This window comes from Saimiri boliviensis, chromosome 10, assembly GCF_048565385.1.
Source record: "Saimiri boliviensis isolate mSaiBol1 chromosome 10, mSaiBol1.pri, whole genome shotgun sequence".
Classification (NCBI taxonomy): Eukaryota; Metazoa; Chordata; class Mammalia; order Primates; family Cebidae; genus Saimiri; species Saimiri boliviensis.
Genome location: NC_133458.1, coordinates 1,721,875 through 1,740,456, shown reverse-complemented (window position 1 = coordinate 1,740,456; position 18,582 = coordinate 1,721,875). Strand labels below are relative to the sequence as shown.

The following is an 18,582-nucleotide window of genomic DNA, read 5'->3' as shown; positions in this document are numbered from 1 at the left end:
CTCTCTGGACCAGTACCCACCACCTCTGGAGCCCCAAAATCCAATCACACCAGGTTGTAAATAGACAGACAGTCTGCGATGACGATGGGGTTATGGGGGATAAACCTCTTTTGAGTAAAAAAATATCATTAAGCCAAAAATGCACTTTCAACCTAATGCTATTTTCAACTTACGATGGCTTTACTGGGACATAAGCCACCATCTGCCACCCTAAAGATGTTATAAACTATTTCTCTGAGACTCAGCCATTGCCTCACTGGGGCCGGCATGGCAGCAGGGACTGGTCAGATTTGGGTCACAGAATTTTTTCTTTAAACATTAAGTGCTCAAGACAGAAAACTCAGCATGTTGAAAACCTGGAGAGCCTGAGAAAGAAAGCACTCACACGGTTCTAACACTTTAAGCAGCAAATCAGACAAAAAAAAAGAAATGTCAAATCACTCCCCACCACCAAACAGTAAGAGAGCGCCACACCCTCATTAAAGGCAGACGATGGAAGGAACACTCTGCCTGTGTCACAGCCTGCCGTCCACAGAGCGCCGCGAGGGCACCGTGGGGGACGTGTGTCACAGCCCGACCGTCCATAGAGCGTCACGAGGGCACCGTGGGGGACGTGTGTCACAGCCCGACCGTCCACAGAGCGCCGGGAGGGCACCGTGGGGGACGTGTGTCACAGCCCGACCGTCCACAGAGAGCCACGAGGGCACCGTGGGGGATGTGTGTCACAGCCCGACCGTCCACAGAGAGCCACGAGGGGCACCGTGGGGGACGTGTGTCACAGCCCGACCGTCCACAGAGCGCCGGGAGGGCACCGTGGGGGACGTGTGTCACAGCCCGACCGTCCATAGAGCATCACGAGGGCACCGTGGGGGACGTGTGTCACAGCCCGACCGTCCACAGAGCGCCGCGAGGGCACCGTGGGGGACGTGTGTCACAGCCCGACCGTCCACAGAGAGCCACGAGGGGCACCGTGGGGGACGTGTGTCACAGCCCGTCTACAGAGCGTCACGAGGGCACCATGGGGGACGTGTGTCACAGCCCGACCGTCCACAGAGAGCCACGAGGGGCACCGTGGGGGACGTGTGTCACAGCCCGACCATCCACAGAGCGTCACGAGGGCACTGTGGGGGATGTGTGTCACAGAGAGCCACGAGGGCACCGTGGGGGACGTGTGTCACAGCCCGACTGTCCACAGAGCGTCACGAGGGGCACCGTGGGGGATGTATGTCACAGCCCGACCGTCCACAGAGCGCCGGGGGGGCACCGTGGGGGACGTGTGTCACAGCCCGACCATCCACAGAGCGCCGGGGGGGCACCGTGGGGGACGTGTGTCACAGCCCGACCGTCCACAGAGCGCCGCGAGGGGCACCGTGGGGGATGTGTGGGGGCCGCAGGGGATGGCCCTGACGGCCGCTGACCAAGGCTGTGGGCACAGCTGCTGCCGGACGGGGCACACCCCTGGCCCAGGCGTCCCAGGGAAATCCAGAACCAGTGGCTGTGACCTCTTCCCCACACAACTCCTATTCCTTGCACAGCTGCTGCCTCCAGCCTCCCTCTGTACCCTGTCCTAGGACCCCAGGCACACACATCCGCACCCACAGTAAAGGAGGTGGGAGCAGGGGGCCAGGCTCCGGCCAGGAAGTGTGAGCTGAGTTCTAGAAGGCGGTGGTGTCTACAGTGGCTCGCCAGCCTCTCCATCAGGCCTCGAAGGTCCGTCACCAACTCATGCAGCAGGTGGACAGGCTGTGGCGAGCAAGGGCTCAGGGCCCAGACACCGGGCATCATAGCGCCCACCGCACGCTCAGCTCACCAGTGCGGGGGACTGGAGCTACTCTCCGGGGCTGTGGCTGGAAGAGCAGGGGCCTCTCATGCACTCCAGGCTACCGGAAAGCGCTGCAGTGGCTCAGGCATCCGCCCCCATCATGGGCTGCAGTGGGTCAGGCATTGCTCTGTCATGGGCTGGAGTGGGTCAGGTGTCATCCTGCTCACCGGCTGGTGTGGGTCAGGCATCATCCTGCTCACCAGTTGTTGTGGGTCAGGCGTCATCCTGGTCACGGGCTGGAGTGGGTCAGGTGTTATCCTGCTCACCCGCTGGTGTGGGTCAGGTGTCCGTCCCAGTCACCGGCTGAACTGCGCCCTGGAATCCAGGTGTTGTGTCCCTAGACCCCTCCAGGTGACCCCGCAGCATAGCCTCATTTGCAGGGGTCCTTTCCAGAGACAATGCGGTTAAAATGAGGCCACTGGGTAGGCCCCAGACCCATCCAAGTGGGGTCCTGAGAAGAGACAGCAGGACGTGCTCCCACAGAGGAAAGGTTCCAGGAGGATAAAGACATCACCTGCCAGCCACGGAGAGAGGCCCCAGGAGGAAGGCGCCCTGCCCACACCCCCACTGCAGACTTCTGGCCTCCGGAGCTGCGAGGAAGGCACCACCGTGGTTTCGGCTGCCCAGCCTAAGGGACATCGTCACGGCAGCCCCAGCAGGCCAGGGCAGGCCCCTGGGGGTCCGCAGACCCCCAGCGGCCGGCATGCGCGCCTCGCAGGGGCCCCCCTTTGTCCTTCATCAATTAGAGCAGCACTCTCTGCTCTGAGCCACAGTCCTGATGCACAGCTCCCACCCGCAGCTCCAAGGCTGGAAGCTCCCTGAGGCCTCCCCAGAAGCAGAAGCCACCACGCTCCCCATGCAGTCTCCAGACCAAGCCGATTCAAATTCTTTTCTTTATGAATGACCCAGCCTCGGGGATCTCTGTACAGCCCCGTGAGAGCAGCCTAACGCGCCTGTCTAACTAACCCGGTCTCCTGATTCCCAGCCCGTGTCCTCCCGCCCAGGGGACGCCTGTGTGCAGAGGAGGCTGGGTCCCCTGTGAGAGTCTCAGGTACAGAACAGAGTCCCAGGCACGTCATGCAGGAGCTGCCCTCGGGTGGCTGCGTGGACACGGGAGGTTCTGGGTCGTCCCCTCAAGCACGTTAGGGCGTGAGGAAGGATTCTCGGGTCCGAACTTGGCCCAGATGCCACGGCAGCCACCGGGAGGTCGGACCCACTCAGCAGGCAGCAAACTTGGTGGACGCGTCAGTGGCTCTCAGAGGAGCTCGTGGCTCACAGGAGTGAGGCTGGCTGTCTCGGCTCTTCAGAGCCGGCGCTCTGGCCTGAACGCTCCTCCTCTCCTGGCTCTGCCTCTCCCCCTCCCTGCTGGTTTAATGCAGTCTCAGGTCCTGTGTGGTGAGAAGGCTCCCCAAACCTTCCCACTGGAGAGGGACGGTCCCAGCTCCCCACAGGGCAGGGCACCCTCTGCCTTCCGCACTGGGCACAGGGCACTATGAGCCCTCCCACGTGCAGGCCGGGCCTCTGCCAGGCAGTCCTCAACCCTGAGAAACAGCTTCCCGGCAAAAATGGGCTCCTCCAAACGTGAGCCGTGAGGTAGGCTGCCGCAGCCTGCTCCACCTGAGAACGCGGGCCCCATGGAGCCGCCGAGTCCGCCCCACGGCCCGATCCGCTCATCAGGCCTTGCCAGCACCCGAGTCAGAACGAGAATGGCCAGCGCAGCCGCCTGCGTGGCCCCAGAGTGACATTCTCGGCAGCCCGGCGCCCTTCATCCTGGAGAGTCGCCATCCACACCTACCAACCACGTGGGAATGACGGGACGGAGCCTTCCAGAAATACAGGGCACTGGGTCTGAAGGCAGAGGCACTGGGGCCAGGGAGCACCTGCCAAGGCCCCTGCAGTGGTGGCGTGGGGTGCAGGGGACCCCCGCCCCTTCTGCTGCAGCTGGCGGCTCGCCGCCTCGGGAGAGGACACCCACATGGTTGAGAGAGGTGCTCCTGGTTCAGTGACTTATCACTAAGAACAAAGAAGCCCGAAGCCAGACAGGTTCAAAGAAGGAGAGACAGAGACCTCTCAGGGTGCATGGGCAGAGACACGATGGGCCCAGGGCAGACTCCAGACAGCCCCCAGGGCTGAGGTCAGAGCTGTGAGCCGTGCGGGTCTGAGGAGGTCGAAGCGGGTGCCCGCACCTGTGGGTCTCCTGCACAGACACGCATCACGCTTCCCATGCTGTGGGAGCTCAGAAACCCCACAGGCAAATCTGTGGAAGGTGCAGCGTGGCCCCGCAGGCTGGTAGCCCCCTCCACCTCCCTGGTGAAATCCACGAACTCTCCTGACTTCTGAGATGATGGGAAACCTTGGTCACTCCCTGCAGTGCTGAGACTTCTCGCGTTTCACGTCTCCGCCACTGCGCCTGGTGTGATTGTTGTCATCGGTGAAATGCGCCTGTTCACAGCTCCTGTGCCTCAGGACGGCGGTTCTCTAGACATGCTGCTGTTACCGGCACCGCATTTTCCAGGGATGAGGGCACTCGAAGATCACAGTCCGCGTCCTAACCTTCAACATGCACGGGGACGCATCTTTAAAAGCACTTACTCAGGACGACGTTCCCAAATTAAGGTCTCTCTTCTCTAAGGCTGAGGGAGAAGTACTGAGCCATGTTTTCCTTAACATCCCCACCATCAAAGAACGTGCTCCAGCCACTCGAGGCGGCCGCGGCGGCTTCGGCGGACTCAGGCGTGATGAGCGAATTGGCAGGCGACACCTTCTCCGGCAGAAACGCCGCCCTTCCGAAAGCAAAGTGGTAGGAAGCAGACCTCGAGAAGGTTCCATGATTCTTCACCTGACAAAAGGGGGCCGCGGGATTTCTGGAGGAACCGCGCCCCGCTGACGATGAAGATGCAGCCGCTTTGATAACCGCCCTGTGAAGTCCCTGGACTCACATCCTGGCTTTTCAGAGTCCTGAGCCTGCCCCGCAGGAGCATCTCCGTGCCGCCCTTCTGCCGTTTCCATGGAAATGTGCTGGTGTCCTGACAGCTGTGCTGCCCTCCTGCCTCTCCCTCCTCCGAGGGCTCCATGCACACGCAGGTGAGCCTCGACTTACCTTCTCGCAGACAGTCTAAGGCAGGGCACAGCCCCTTCCCTGTGCCTGGGAGGCCATTTTCCATGAATGGGTGATGTTCTGGGGTGGGTTTTTCCTGTGGATAATGCCCTTTCTCCTTAGTTCATCAGAAGAAAACTGGAATTTTTAAAGGAACTTTCTAAGAAAATGCAGGCAAAGCAACACAAAAACCAGGATCAAAGCCCAGAGGCGGGCATCGGGCAGGGCACAGAGAATGCAGGGCCGGGGCCGGGGCCGGGGCCGGTGGGCCCAGAGGCCCAAACCCCAGCCAGCAAAGGCCCTGCAGGCTGCTTCTCCAGCACCACCCCTTCCTCCGCAGCCCGGCGCACCTGCGGCACAGGCCGGCGAGGTCTCAGGTGGGCGACATCTCAGACGCTCACCCGGTTTTCCCCTCACAGAAACACCAGGGGACAGGCACTGCCATGGAGCCCGTCTCACAGCGGAGAAGACAGAGGTTGGAGGTTTGTTCTGGGACACGGCTCCCGCAACAGCAAAGCGTCTCAGCTCTGACACCTTGCTGATGGAGCCCAGAATCTGTGCTCTGTGTCTAGACCCAGCCACCCGGTGTCATGGCAGAGCAGGGGACCCAGCAGCTGCCCTGGTGACCTGCCTACCCCTGCCCCTTCCCATCCAGCTCTTGTACAGCCCCCTTCCCGGGGGACTCTGAGCCGTGTGCTGTCCCCTTTGTTCCACCTGCTGGGACACCTTGACCAGGTAACTAAGTCCCTCCTTGCAGTCCTGAGATGCCGGCCTCTTCCTGGTGACACCCAGTGGCTGCACAGCCTGTGGGTCCCACCATCGGGGCAGGCACCTGCAGCTTCCTGTCTCCAGGGAGGCCTCCTCCTCCCGTGTGCTGGGTGCACCCTGGCCCGTCTCCTTTACAATGGGTGTGTGCGCTCAGCTCTCTGGAGGGAGTGCTCCTGCCTAGGGCTCTGTTACTCTGAGTCTCCAGCATGAAATCCCAGCCTCTGCACAGACAGCAGCCAGGTGAGCTACAGTGGGTGGAGGGTCCCGGGGCAGGAGGGGGCTTTTGGGCCCAGAAGCCCTTCCTGTGGGGCCACAGCCAGGCCAGCCCTGCCTGAGGGTCTGGGCTCCAGGGCAGCGTGCAGCCTCCACCCACCCACACGTGTCCTTTCCACAGAAAGCCTACACTGTCGGTGCTGAGCCTGCCCCTGAGATGGCGTGGCTGGCCCCTTCCCCCTGCTGGGGCTCCTCGAATCCAGCCCGGCCTCTGGATGTCACCAGTCACTGATTTCATTGGGTCGTGGGGTTCAGATGCCACATTTTTGCCTAATGTGCCCAGGAGTGGTGGCATGTTGGGAACAGCTGGTCCTCGGATTCACGGAGACCCAGTGGCTAATCTGACTGTCCTGCCACCTTCAGGGGAGGGGCAGCGAGATCGCCGTGCTGGCCATCTGGTGGAAACGAGCCTTTGCACATGGAGGGCTGGGCTGGGGAATCACCAGAGAACTGGCAGCCTTGCAGCTCTGGTGAGGTAGAAGGTTGGAGACTCTGACGCGCTCCTGCGGCACCAGCCTGAGTGTGCTGTCTACAGCCTGTGTGGGCCAGGGAGGGTGGCAGCCAGCGACCCTGAGATTGGCTGCAGCTAGCTTCCGAGACTGAAGGGCCACCGTGTGAGTCCTGGGAAGAAACCCACCTGGGGCTCACCTGTGCCGTGAGTCTGCAGGCCTCTCTGCTCCTGTACCACGGACGTCCCCACGAGGAGACCCCGTGGCTGAGCGGGCACGGAAACGCACGTGTGAAGTTAGCTCATGGGAAGGAAAATCAGAGCCGCAGAGTGAGAGAAGACACAGGGTTCCGAGGCCCACACCCGGTCCGCTTGGCTGCCGGGTTCCGCATGACGCCCACTGCTCCCATGTCCACCCCGACTCCAACCAGCACCTGCCGGCATCGTGCAGCCAGGGAACTATCTCGGTAACATTCATTTTCAAAACGGCACTGGCCGATGAGAAAGACCCCGTTTCCGCAAGTTTACGATCCACGCACGTGGAGTCTAGGAGGTCGGCCAGACTCATACCTGGTCTGAGTGTGTTTCTCGTTTCGGCCCTGCGGTTGTGGGCGGCAGTGAGATGCATGACAGACAGACCCACGTCACGGTCCGGGGTCCTCGGCGGCCGTCCATGGCCCCCCAGCATCCAGCAGGGTGTCTTGACTCAGGCGTTGCAGGGTTTCTGCCAGGTGCAGGCTGAGTCCGCCCTCGCAGTTCAGGCATTCCGGCAGAATGAACCCTCGTGCTCACTCTCAGAGCTGCCATTACGTATGTGAATGCCAAATGCAATTCTCTGAGAAATATGGTATTTTCAGGCCCCAGTGGGGCTTGAGATATCACATTGTTACTCAAGCACCTTGAAATGTGGAAATACCAGCGTGCAGTGAGAGTGTGCTAAGTGGCTGTCCCCTTGGCTGACCTGTCAGGCAAACGTCTGTGGCGGATGTGTTTGACCCCAATACCGAAGCTCATTGCAAATACAAACGCCTGGTCTCGGCTCCTTTTCTAAAAGGGCCGAATGTCAAAACGGCCTCTGAAAAGTCAGATCTAAAGTAACAGAACCACAAGCTGTCAAGGGAGGAAGTTACATCGATGACAGGCTTGCTGAATGCACTCCGTGAGCTGTCCCTCTCCATCCCCGTCATGCCCACACGGAGAGCATTTCAGGAGGGTGGTCTGGCTTCGTGGGCTTGTCCCAGGGAACGATGGGAAAGGATGGGCCCTGTTTAGCTCCCTGATCGGGAAAGCCAAGCCTCTTGACTGTTTCACCGCATTTTAAGTTATCCAGGGAGCGGGCTGCCGCGTTCCTCAGTTTCCCCAAACGGCTGGTCCGAGCGGGTCTAGAATTGCGTGTTTCCCGCCTGCCGTCAGAGCTGTCTGTCCCTGGAGTGTGAACCAGGCCGGGAGGTCCCACCTCACCAGCGGCCTCCAGCCTTGATCTCCAAGCTCTGCAATGAGGCTTTTTAGTGAAAACATGGTTTTCTGGCTTTTTGTGGTTCAAATCCACCAGTCGATATTCTTACTGACTCGTAAGCCTTTAACGGCAACTTACAGGGTCCACCCTGGGACCTGGGAACTTAACTGTACAGAGAAGAATGTTTCCCTGACCTGTGAGTGCGGCCGCCGCTTAGGCCAAGCAGTGAAACGGGCTCTGCCCTTTCATCCCAACAGCACAGCCACGGCCACCAACCGGGCCACGCCTGCGGCCAGGAGACCCCGGAGGCGGCAGCAGGATGTGCTGAGCCATCAACAGCTCTCGTAATGACACCGGGACGTTCGCTATGTAGGCAGTGGCCGTGCACGGCCACTCCACCTGTGGCTCCCCAGCGAGGACCCTGGAAAAGGCCGCGGAACTGCCTCACCACCGGGAAGCTCCCTGTGCCCGGCTCCTCCTGCCTCGCTGTCACAGCGGTGGCATCTATGGCTGGGCTTGAGCAAGGAGACAGCGCTGCTTCCTAGTCAGAGGGCGAGGGTGGAGCAGGCGGCGGGTGCTGGCGGACACGCATTCCACCACGGAAACCGGGCCGGCGCCCAGGTGTACACGCCAGGGAGTGCGCGTGGCTGCATGTTCAGGCGGAAGCGCGGCCAAGCTCTCACGGAGAAATGTTCCTGCTCATCTAAATTCAGAGGACTCCCTGCAGAGCGCGCCCTGCCTGCCAGCCTCTGCCACCCGCATGGCGCGGCCGCCATCGCCCCGTCCCCAAGGGTCAGGCGCGGACGCCGGGTGCTGTGGGCCGAGGAAGGAGGGAGCGCGAGGCTTACCAGGATCATGTGGCCGGTGGTGATGTCCATGTTGGACTGCACGGGCTCCTCGGACCAGGACGAGGCGCTGCTGCGCGCGGAGGGGCTGGGCATCGGCCCGTCGCTGAACTGGGACGAGACGCTGCTGATGCGGGACGTGTGCGGGCCCTCGGGTCGGTCCGGTGGCCGCGTGGCCATGCGCTGGCGGCACAGCTCCTGCAGGGCGGGGGAGGTGGGGCAGGGGGTTAGTGGCACTGGAGATGCCCAGCAGGCAGGGGCCACGGTGCCCACGTGGCACCAGCCCCTTCTTGTGCTAAGATCCGAGGTTCAGGCAGGTGAGAGTTTACCCCTGGGCGGGCCAGCGCAGCAGGGCGGTCAACACACCCCAAGGCACCCTCCCAGCACAGCACCCCGAGAAGCCTTCAGGCTTGGGGAAGAAAGGGAATGGTGGCCTTGCTCTCAAAACCAGAGAATACAAATACACACCCACACACATGCAGACACATCACAGACACACACACCACACACATACATACATCACAGATACACACATCACAGACACACACACCACACACATACATACATACATCACAGATACACACATCACAGACACACACACCACACACATACATACATACATCACAGATACACACATCACAGACACACACACCACACACATACATACATACATCACAGATACACACATCACAGACACACACACCACACACATACATACATACATCACAGATACACACATCACAGACACACACACCACACACACACATACATACATCACAGATACACACATCACAGACACACACACCACACACATACATACATCACAGATACACACATCACACACACACACCACACACATACATACATACATCACAGATACACACATCACAGACACACACACCACACACATACATACATACATCACAGATACACACATCACACACACACACACCACACACATACATACATACATCACAGATACACACATCACAGACACACACACCACACACATACATACATACATCACAGATACACACATCACAGACACACACACCACACACATACATACACACATCACAGACACACACACCACACACACACATACATACATCACAGATACACACATCACACACACACACCACAAACACATCACACGTCACAGACATGCACACACACCACACACACACCACATACATCACACACACATCACACATACACACACCACACACACAATCACAGACACACACCAGACACACCACACACATCACACATCACAGACATGCACACACACCACACACACACCACATACATCACACGCACATCACACATACACATGCCACACACAATCACACACACACCAGACACACCACAAACACACATCACACATCACAGACATGCACACACACCACACACACACCACATACATCACAGACACACACATCACACACACATACACATGCCACACACACAATGACACACACACCACACCACAAACACACATCAGACACACCACACACACATACACACATCACGAACATACATCACAGATACACACACACACACCACACACACATCACAGATCACAGACATGCACACACACCACACATACAACATACATCACACACACACCACACACATGTACACACATCACATACATCACAGCCACACATCACACACACACACACCACACACACAGATCAGACACACACACCACATACACAAAACACACATCACAGACACACCACCGACACATACATACACACATCACAAACATATATAATAGATACACACATCACACACACCACACACACATCACACGTCACAGACATGCACATACCACACACACACCACATACATCACAGACATACACAACACACACGTACATACACACATCACAAACATACATCACAAACACACATCACACACATACACACACCACACACACAGATCAGACACACACACCACATACACAAAACACACATCACAGACACACCACAGACACATACATACACACATCACAAACATATATCATAGATACACACATCACACACACACCACACACACATCACACGTCACAGACATGCACACACCACACACACACCACATACATCACATACACAACACACACATGTACATACACACATCACAGACACACATCACACACACATACACACACCCCACACACAGATCACAGACACACACACCACACACACAAAACACACATCAGACACACCACACACATCACATACATCACAGATACACACATCACACACACACCACACACACATCACACATCACAGATGTGCACACACACATCACATACATCAGTCACACCACACATACACACACATATACCACATACTGCACACACATCACACACCACAAACACACCTCACAGATACACACCTCATAGACACATACCACACTCTATACACACACACACCTCACACACACATCACACACACACACCCTACAGAAGCGTACACCACACATTTCACACTTTATACACACACACCTCACACACATCACAGACACACACCCTACAGAAGCGTACAGTACACATACCACACTACACACACACACGCACACACACACACTCCTATATATTCAAGAAAACATCCACGGGATCCCCCTCTGCCATCAACATGGAATGTTCTGGAATAATGCCACAGCAGCCTTCATTGGGTGGCTTCTCATTCTATTAGAATAAAGGCTGGAGGGAGGTTTGCACTGTGGACTGAGATACAGAAGCTGATGCCACAATCAGAGTTTTTGGAGGAAAAAAAAAAAAGAACGTTACTCTGGTGTTTGTTTCTTTTTCAAGAGCCCACGCAAGACAGGGCGGCTGGAGCCACGTGGGAGACGGAAGCCTGCGCTGCTGAGTGGACACTGAAGTCAGGGTTCCCAGGTTTTAAAAACACCTCAACAGGACCCCTCAAGGCAGTTTTTGTGGGATCACAGCAGGGTCTCCGAGCTCTTTCCCCAAGCAATGCCCAACCACACGTTCAGGGCATCCCCAGCACCCGACACACACGGGGGGCATCCCCAGTACCTGACACACACGGGGGGGCAGACCCAGCACCCGACACACGCCGGGGGTGGGCATCCCCAGCACCTGGCACACATGGAGGGCATACCCAGCACCTGGCACACATGGTGGGGCATCCCCAGTACCTGACACGTTGGGGGGGCATCCCCAGTACCTTGCACACACGGGGGCATTCCCAGCACCTGGCACACATGGGGGGCATCCCCAGTACCCAACACATGTGGGGGGCATCCCCAGCACCTGGCACACACAGGGGGCATCCCCAGCACCCGACCCATGAAGGAGGGCATCCCCAGCACTTGCAGGACTGGGTGAGATCCGTCTGCAGCCAGGACGTGGCCGCGCAGCCTCAGTTGCTCAGGACACGCAGGGCCATGCTGCTGCTGCTCCCCTTCAGGGTGCAGCCCGGGTGCTCCCCCACGTCTGACCCACCGTGCCGTGTTGAAAGTGTGCTAACCACTGTGGTAGGATATTCCACCCTTTTGCCTGGTGAAAATATACCTGTACCCTGAGTTGTCGAACTGAAATGATATCCAGAAAAATCTGTCAGAGAATCGGAGCCCAGCAGAAGAGGCAAAATGCACTCACGGGGAAAGCAAGGCTCTGAGGGGCCTCGTGGCTGCTGCTGCTTGTCACTTTGGTGACATCTGGGGGATGCCAACTGCCCACTCGCCCCACCAGTGATGCATCAGAGGCCTCACACCCGCCAAGCCAACGGCCACAGCCCAGGAAACACCCATGCTTCCGTTCTGCTTCCGCCCCGGGCGGCCAGCTTCCTCGGCTTGAAAGATGTCTGCAAAGCCCGCTGGCACCATGCCGCCCAGAAAACACCATTTCCCTCCACCGGGCCCTCGGGGCCGAGCAGCTCATGCCCCCAGGCTCTCTGGTTCAGGCTCCTGGTGCTGTGGGAAGGGCCCCTTCGGCCCCCACTCTCCATGAACCCGCAGCCCCTGGAGAGCAGCTGGGGGTGGGGAGGACGACGCTGGGACGGTGGGGAAGACCGAGGGGGCGGGGAGGAGGACCGTGGGGGGAGGACCGCGGGGGGACGGGGAGGAGGACCGTGGGGGGGGAGGACTGCAGGGGGACGGGGAGGAGGACCGCGGGGGGGGAGGACCGCAGGGGGACGGGGAGGAGGACCGCGGGGGGGAGGACTGCAGGGGGACGGGGAGGACTGCGGGGGGACGGGGAGGAGGACCGTGGGGGGGGAGGACTGCAGGGGGACGGGGAGGACCGCGGGGGGACGGGGAGGACCGCGGGGGGACGGGGAGGACCGCGGGGGGAGGGGGAGGACTGCGGGGGGACGGGGAGGAGGACCGTGGGGGGGGGAGGACCGCGGGGGGACGGGGAGGACCACGGGGGGACGGGGAGGACCGCGGGGGGACGGGGAGGACCGCAGGGGGACGGGGAGGACCGCGGGGGGACGGGGAGGACCGCGGGGGGACGGGGAGGACTGCGGGGGGACGGGGAGGAGGACCGTGGGGGGGGAGGACTGCGGGGGGACGGGGAGGACCGCGGGGGGACGGGGAGGACCGCAGGGGGACGGGGAGGACCGCGGGGGGACGGGGAGGACTGCGGAGGGACGGAGAGGAGGACCGTGGGGGGGGAAGGACCGCGGGGGGACGGGGAGGAGGACCGTGGGGGGGGGAGGACCACGGGGGGACGGGGAGGAGGACCGCGGGGGGGGGAGGACCGCGGGGGGACGGGGAGGAGGACCGTGGGGGGGGAGGACTGCGGGGGGACGGGGAGGACCGCGGGGGGACGGGGAGGACTGCGGGGGGACGGGGAGGAGGACCGCGGGGGGGGGAGGACTGCAGGGAGACGGGGAGGAGGACCGTGGGGGGGAGTACCGCGGGGGGACGGGGAGGAGGACCGTGGGGGGGGAGGACTGCAGGGGGACGGGGAGGACCGCGGGGGGCGGGGAGGAGGACCATGGGGGGCGGGGAGGAGGACCATGGGGGGCGGCGAGAATGGCCACCGGCATCCCAGCGGAGTCACACCCGGGAAGGTGGGCTTTACCGAAGGCCTCCAGTGAGGATAAGGGGTCGCTAACAAAAGGGAGCGTTTCAGTTCCTTCTCCCCCATACATCTTCAAGTACTTGCTAGTTTATAGACAGAGTTAAAATCGTGAATGTGTTTTAAAAAATCCACCCAAGTTTTCTCAGAATCTCAAAAACAAAGTGAAATAAACAAAAAGAAACGTGCACAGTGGATAATTTATTTTTTATTTTTTATTTTTTGAGATAGACTCTCGCTTTGTCACCCAGGCTGGAGGACAGTGGCACGATCTCGGCTCACTGCAACCTCTGCCTCTTGGGTTCAAGAGTTTCTCCTGCCTCAGCCTCCCAAGTAGCTGGGACTACAGGCACCCACCACCACGCCAGGCTAATTTTTACATTTTAAGTAGAGACAGGGTTTCACCATATTGGCCAGGCTGGTCTTGAACTCTTGACGTGAGGTCATCTGCCTGACAAGGGATAATTTAAGTAAAGTAGATGATACCAGATGATACCAGTAACCAACCTGAGTATGGCTCAGGGAAGCCAGCGGGCCCGAGAATGTGACATTCTGGGGAAGAGGATTTGAAAGGCTGGAGATTTGTTCACATAAAAATGAAAAATCAAGCTAGCACCATGTCCATCCTGTGATTTGCCACCCGTGGGAGAGCTACAGTGACCTGAGCTCTGTTCTCTCCTGAGTGCCACAGAGGGTGAAGCCACTGAGACACCCACGGTCCAGGACTGAGGTCCCTCCTCCACCACAAACTTCCATTTTTTATTTTATTTATTTTTCTCCCCAAGTCAACAACAGCAAACCACCCAAAGCTTTTCATGTGACATTGGACAAACCCCTGAAGGTCTCTAAGCCCATTTTTTTCCACGTTATAAATGGACGTAATCCTATAGTTACTGTGAAGATTGAAAGGGTTTCATGTATGTTTAGTGCTTAGCATGGAGGTGGCTACAGAGAAAGCCTCAAGCATTAATAAGAGAGAAGTATTAATAATAAAAGTTAAAACAGTTCTCTAAGCCAGAGCCAGACTCTTGACAGCTTGGCAAATGCAAAGGTATTTCTGAAGAAGTCATGAAATATATACACATGTATATACATACACACACACACACACACACACATATATATATATATATATATAGAGAGAGAGAGAGAGAGAGAGAGACAGACAGAGAGAGAGAGACAGAGAGAGAGAGAGAGAGGGAGGGACAGAGAGACAGAGTCTTGGTCTGTCGCCAGTCTGGAGTGCAATGGCATGATCTCGGCTCCCTGCAACCCCTGCCTCCCGGGTTCAAGTGATTCTCCTGTAGCTGAATCAAGTGATTCTCAAGTAGCTGGGATCACAGGCGTGCACCACCACACCCAGCTAATTTTGTATTTATAGTACAGAGAGGGTTTAACCACATTGGCCAGGCTGGTCTTGAACTCCTGACTTTGGGTGATCCACCCTCCTTGGCCCTGCAAAGTGCTGGATTACAGGTGTAAGCCACCGTGTCTGGCCAAAGTCGCACAATTTAGAACTGGACAAGCCGACATGGCCTCCTCCGGCGGTGCCACTGCGCGGTGAGGGAGACCTGGGTGTCGCCTGGCAGGGACCTGGGGCTCTCACCAGCGGCCATTGCGCAGCGTGGGGTCTCCTTGAAGGTCTTAACTCCTTCAAAGGATGGAAACTTCCAGAAAGATCCAAGAAAAACGCCCCTGACGGAGAGGAGGCCCCGACGGCCTGGCCTGGAAGGCTGGAGAGGGCGGCTCGGCCTGCGCAGGGGGAGGCGCTGCCATGGGAGAAGGGCATCCCCACAGCAAGGCAGCTCCTGGCCGGGGACACTGCTCTTGGGTGAAGACCCCCTCCCTGCGGGATTTGCCTACAAATGGGGGCCGGTGCTCTGGCTGGGCGCTGCTCTGCTCTCACCACTACCAAGTTTCTACACAGCAAATGGCTCAGACTAACACCTGAGCAGTGATAAGGCCAGGAATGGCCTGCAGGGAGCGTGGGGGCGGCGGGGAGGCCGGGTCCAGGAGGGTGGCGGGGGGCGGCGGGGAGGCCGGGTATGGGGCTGATGAGGTTGCTGGGGCTAAAGCCCCTTCTTGCTGCGCCTGAGCCTGGGGGCCGGTGAGATGCGCGTCCTACTTCCCTGGATGCTGTGACGGGTGGGACGTGGCTCCCGGAGGCACCGGCCATGCTTCCCTCACATCCCCAGTACAGGCTTTTCTGAAGTCTCCAGGGGAGACTGTCTCTTAGGAGATTCTCTGCACCCCACAAAGCTGCCGCGAGATACAGGCAACTGGGCTCCATGGGGTCACAATGGATGCCTCCGAGAAACCAGGACGCAGACAACAGGTATTCAGAGGAGCATGAATGAGAACTGCAAAAACAGACTTGACTTTGGTTCTCTTCCTTGACTTCTGGGATAATCATTCATTCATTCACTCATTCATTCATTCATTCCGAGCACCTGGAGTCAGAGGGTCTGATTTTGAGTCCAGGCTTCAGGCCTTACTGACTGTGTGTTGGGGAAACTGCCTAATCGCTGTGCCTCAGTTTCCCCATCTGTGAAGCAGTGATAACGGTACCGACCTCACAGCTGGGAGGATTGAATAAGACAACACGCTTGGACTGAGGCTCCAGGCCTGCGCCTGACACACGCCAGGTGACTATTTGCTGTTCCTACTACGATTATCATTCATTCATTCAAAATTGGGTTCGCCGTGGTTCCTTGCCAAATCGGCACGGCACAGAGTGCTGGGAACACCAGGCTGAGCCAGGCTGGGTCGCACTCGCCAGGCCCTGACCCCTGAGCACCCCCAGGCCACCCGGAGCTGGGCATGAGTCACTGCAGGAAGTGACAGTAATGACGGCGATGGCGCGTGTGGGTGTTCGTGGGAAGGGGCGCAGGGGGCCAGGAGGAGGGGACCCTCCCTGAACCTGAGGCCAAAGAAGGCTTCAGGCAGGAGAGGCTCAGGCGCCAAGGCCTGGCCTGATGGCACTTGCAGAGATGGGGACGTGAGAGCAGGTGTGGGGCCTGGAGGAGCTGACGAGCTTCCTTGGGATGAGCAAGGAGGAGGAGAGAGAAGGGGTCACCCCTCCTCACAGCCCACCCCGAGTGGGCAGCGCTGCTGGCACGGAGCTCTGCGTCTGCACCGTGACTGCTGTCGGAATGTGCTTTTCCACGGCGAGCCTCCGTTTTGGACACGGGATGTACCAGATGTCTCCAAGCAGGAAGTAACACTGTCAGCTGCGTGGCTTCTGCAGCTCGCAGGGGTGAAGGGAAGCCGCTGCATCCTTGGCCCGCCTAGCCTATGGCTCAGCCACGTCCAAGCAGCACGAACCAGACAGCAGTTCACACCTATTAAATCCAGCTGCTGATAAGCCAGCGTGGATGCTGTGGGACCCACTGAAGGGTCCGCTGCCTCACACTACATCTCAGGACACCCACGAAGCATTGCTTTTGCCACACTGTGCTTGGCTGTGAAGTCACTTCCTGGAGCCCAAGCTCCACCCCTGACCGTAACCCAGGCTGAAGAAGCCGCCCAGGTGTCGGGTGTCAGGGACTCCCTGCAGGTGTGGCAGGGGTGGCGGGGGCGAGCAGCGAGCCAGCCCAGTGAGGAGGTCACCGAGCAAGGGCCATACCCTGGAAACCGTGCCGACATCACGCTGACAAGTTAACCCCCGGCTCCGCGTGGCGCTGGCTGCCGGCCGTCCTGCACATGTCCCAGAAGACATGGCTGCAGACAACTCCTGGTGTCTCCCTTGGCTATAAACACAAGAAAGCCACATCTGTCTACTGGAGACAGAGATTCCTCACAAGTGAGCTGGAAACACCCCAGACTGCTGCGCTCCTGGAGAACGAAGGTCAGGCCAGCCGACTCCGAGGACGGGGCCTGGGGCGTTTGACCGCCACGTCTCCCACTCACCGTGACCTGCCTCCGCCAGCATCCCTTCCTGTTGCTGTGCAGCCCCTTTCCTGGCCACCTGCCAGAGCTCCCTCACAGCGGGGTCCGGCCCCTCCCTCTCCACCCTTTCCTGGACTCTCCTGGGACTCTCCAGATGTGGGGGAAGCTGGGAAGGAGCCTGGATTCTGCCTCGTGGCTTGCTGGAGAAAGCGCAGAGGGCGCCTCATGTGGTCTCATTCACTGGTCCTTTAGGCTGATTATAGTTTCCAAATAATCACAGAAACTCTATAGTCTGTCCATTCTTGGTTCTTTACCTTAAAATTTAAAAAATTCGTAAGGAAAAACACACGTCTTACTAGAATGGAATACAAAATGTAGAATGCCACTTGACTTAGTCACCATCCAGCCAGACCCAACAAGACCAACGTTGCGGCATTTGAAACTGCTCCAGGTTATAATTTGGACATTTTCACCCTGCATGAGGTGACTCTCACCCTCTAAGCCAGGCCGCTGGTGCGGGCTCATCGCAGGTGCCACTGCGAGCTGCTTTTCCCTCCCAAGACCCGAAAGTGGCGGCCCACAGCTGTGGAGGGGCCACGCTCTTCGCTCTTCACTTGAAAGCAGCATCCACAGCAGAAAAGGCGGTGGCGCCCGTGGCAGCGAACGGAGGCGTGAGCTGGCCGACCGCGGAGGCGCTGACCGGGCGGACCGCGTGGGCGCACACACGTCTTTAAAACCTCAGGTGAAGTTTGCAGCGTCAGCTGCCACCACACCAGAACTGCCATCAGGGAGAGCAGCCTCTGCCTGTGTCACCTGCGCTCATTATCAGGCTTCTGTGGGGGCCCGGGGCACGGAGCGGGGGCGCCTGTCAGCCAGCGACCGCGCCTGTCAGCCAGCGACGGCAAACACTCTAACACCATTCT

At 58.7% G+C, this 18,582-nt stretch overlaps 1 protein-coding gene across 4 annotated transcripts in view; it reads right to left on the bottom strand.

The window, feature by feature from the left end:
• Positions 1-18,582, bottom strand: part of PTPRN2 (protein tyrosine phosphatase receptor type N2) — a 972,293-nt gene that overhangs the window by 99,763 nt on the left and 853,948 nt on the right. For 3 of the 4 annotated variants that reach the window (XM_039472901.2, XM_039472902.2, XM_039472903.2), the window contains one exon: positions 8,713-8,907. The exons of the other annotated variant lie outside the window; for it this stretch is intronic. In XM_039472901.2, the coding sequence (XP_039328835.1) occupies positions 8,713-8,907 (195 nt within the window). The remainder of the gene's footprint in view (positions 1-8,712; positions 8,908-18,582) is intronic. 4 annotated transcript variants of the gene reach the window in all.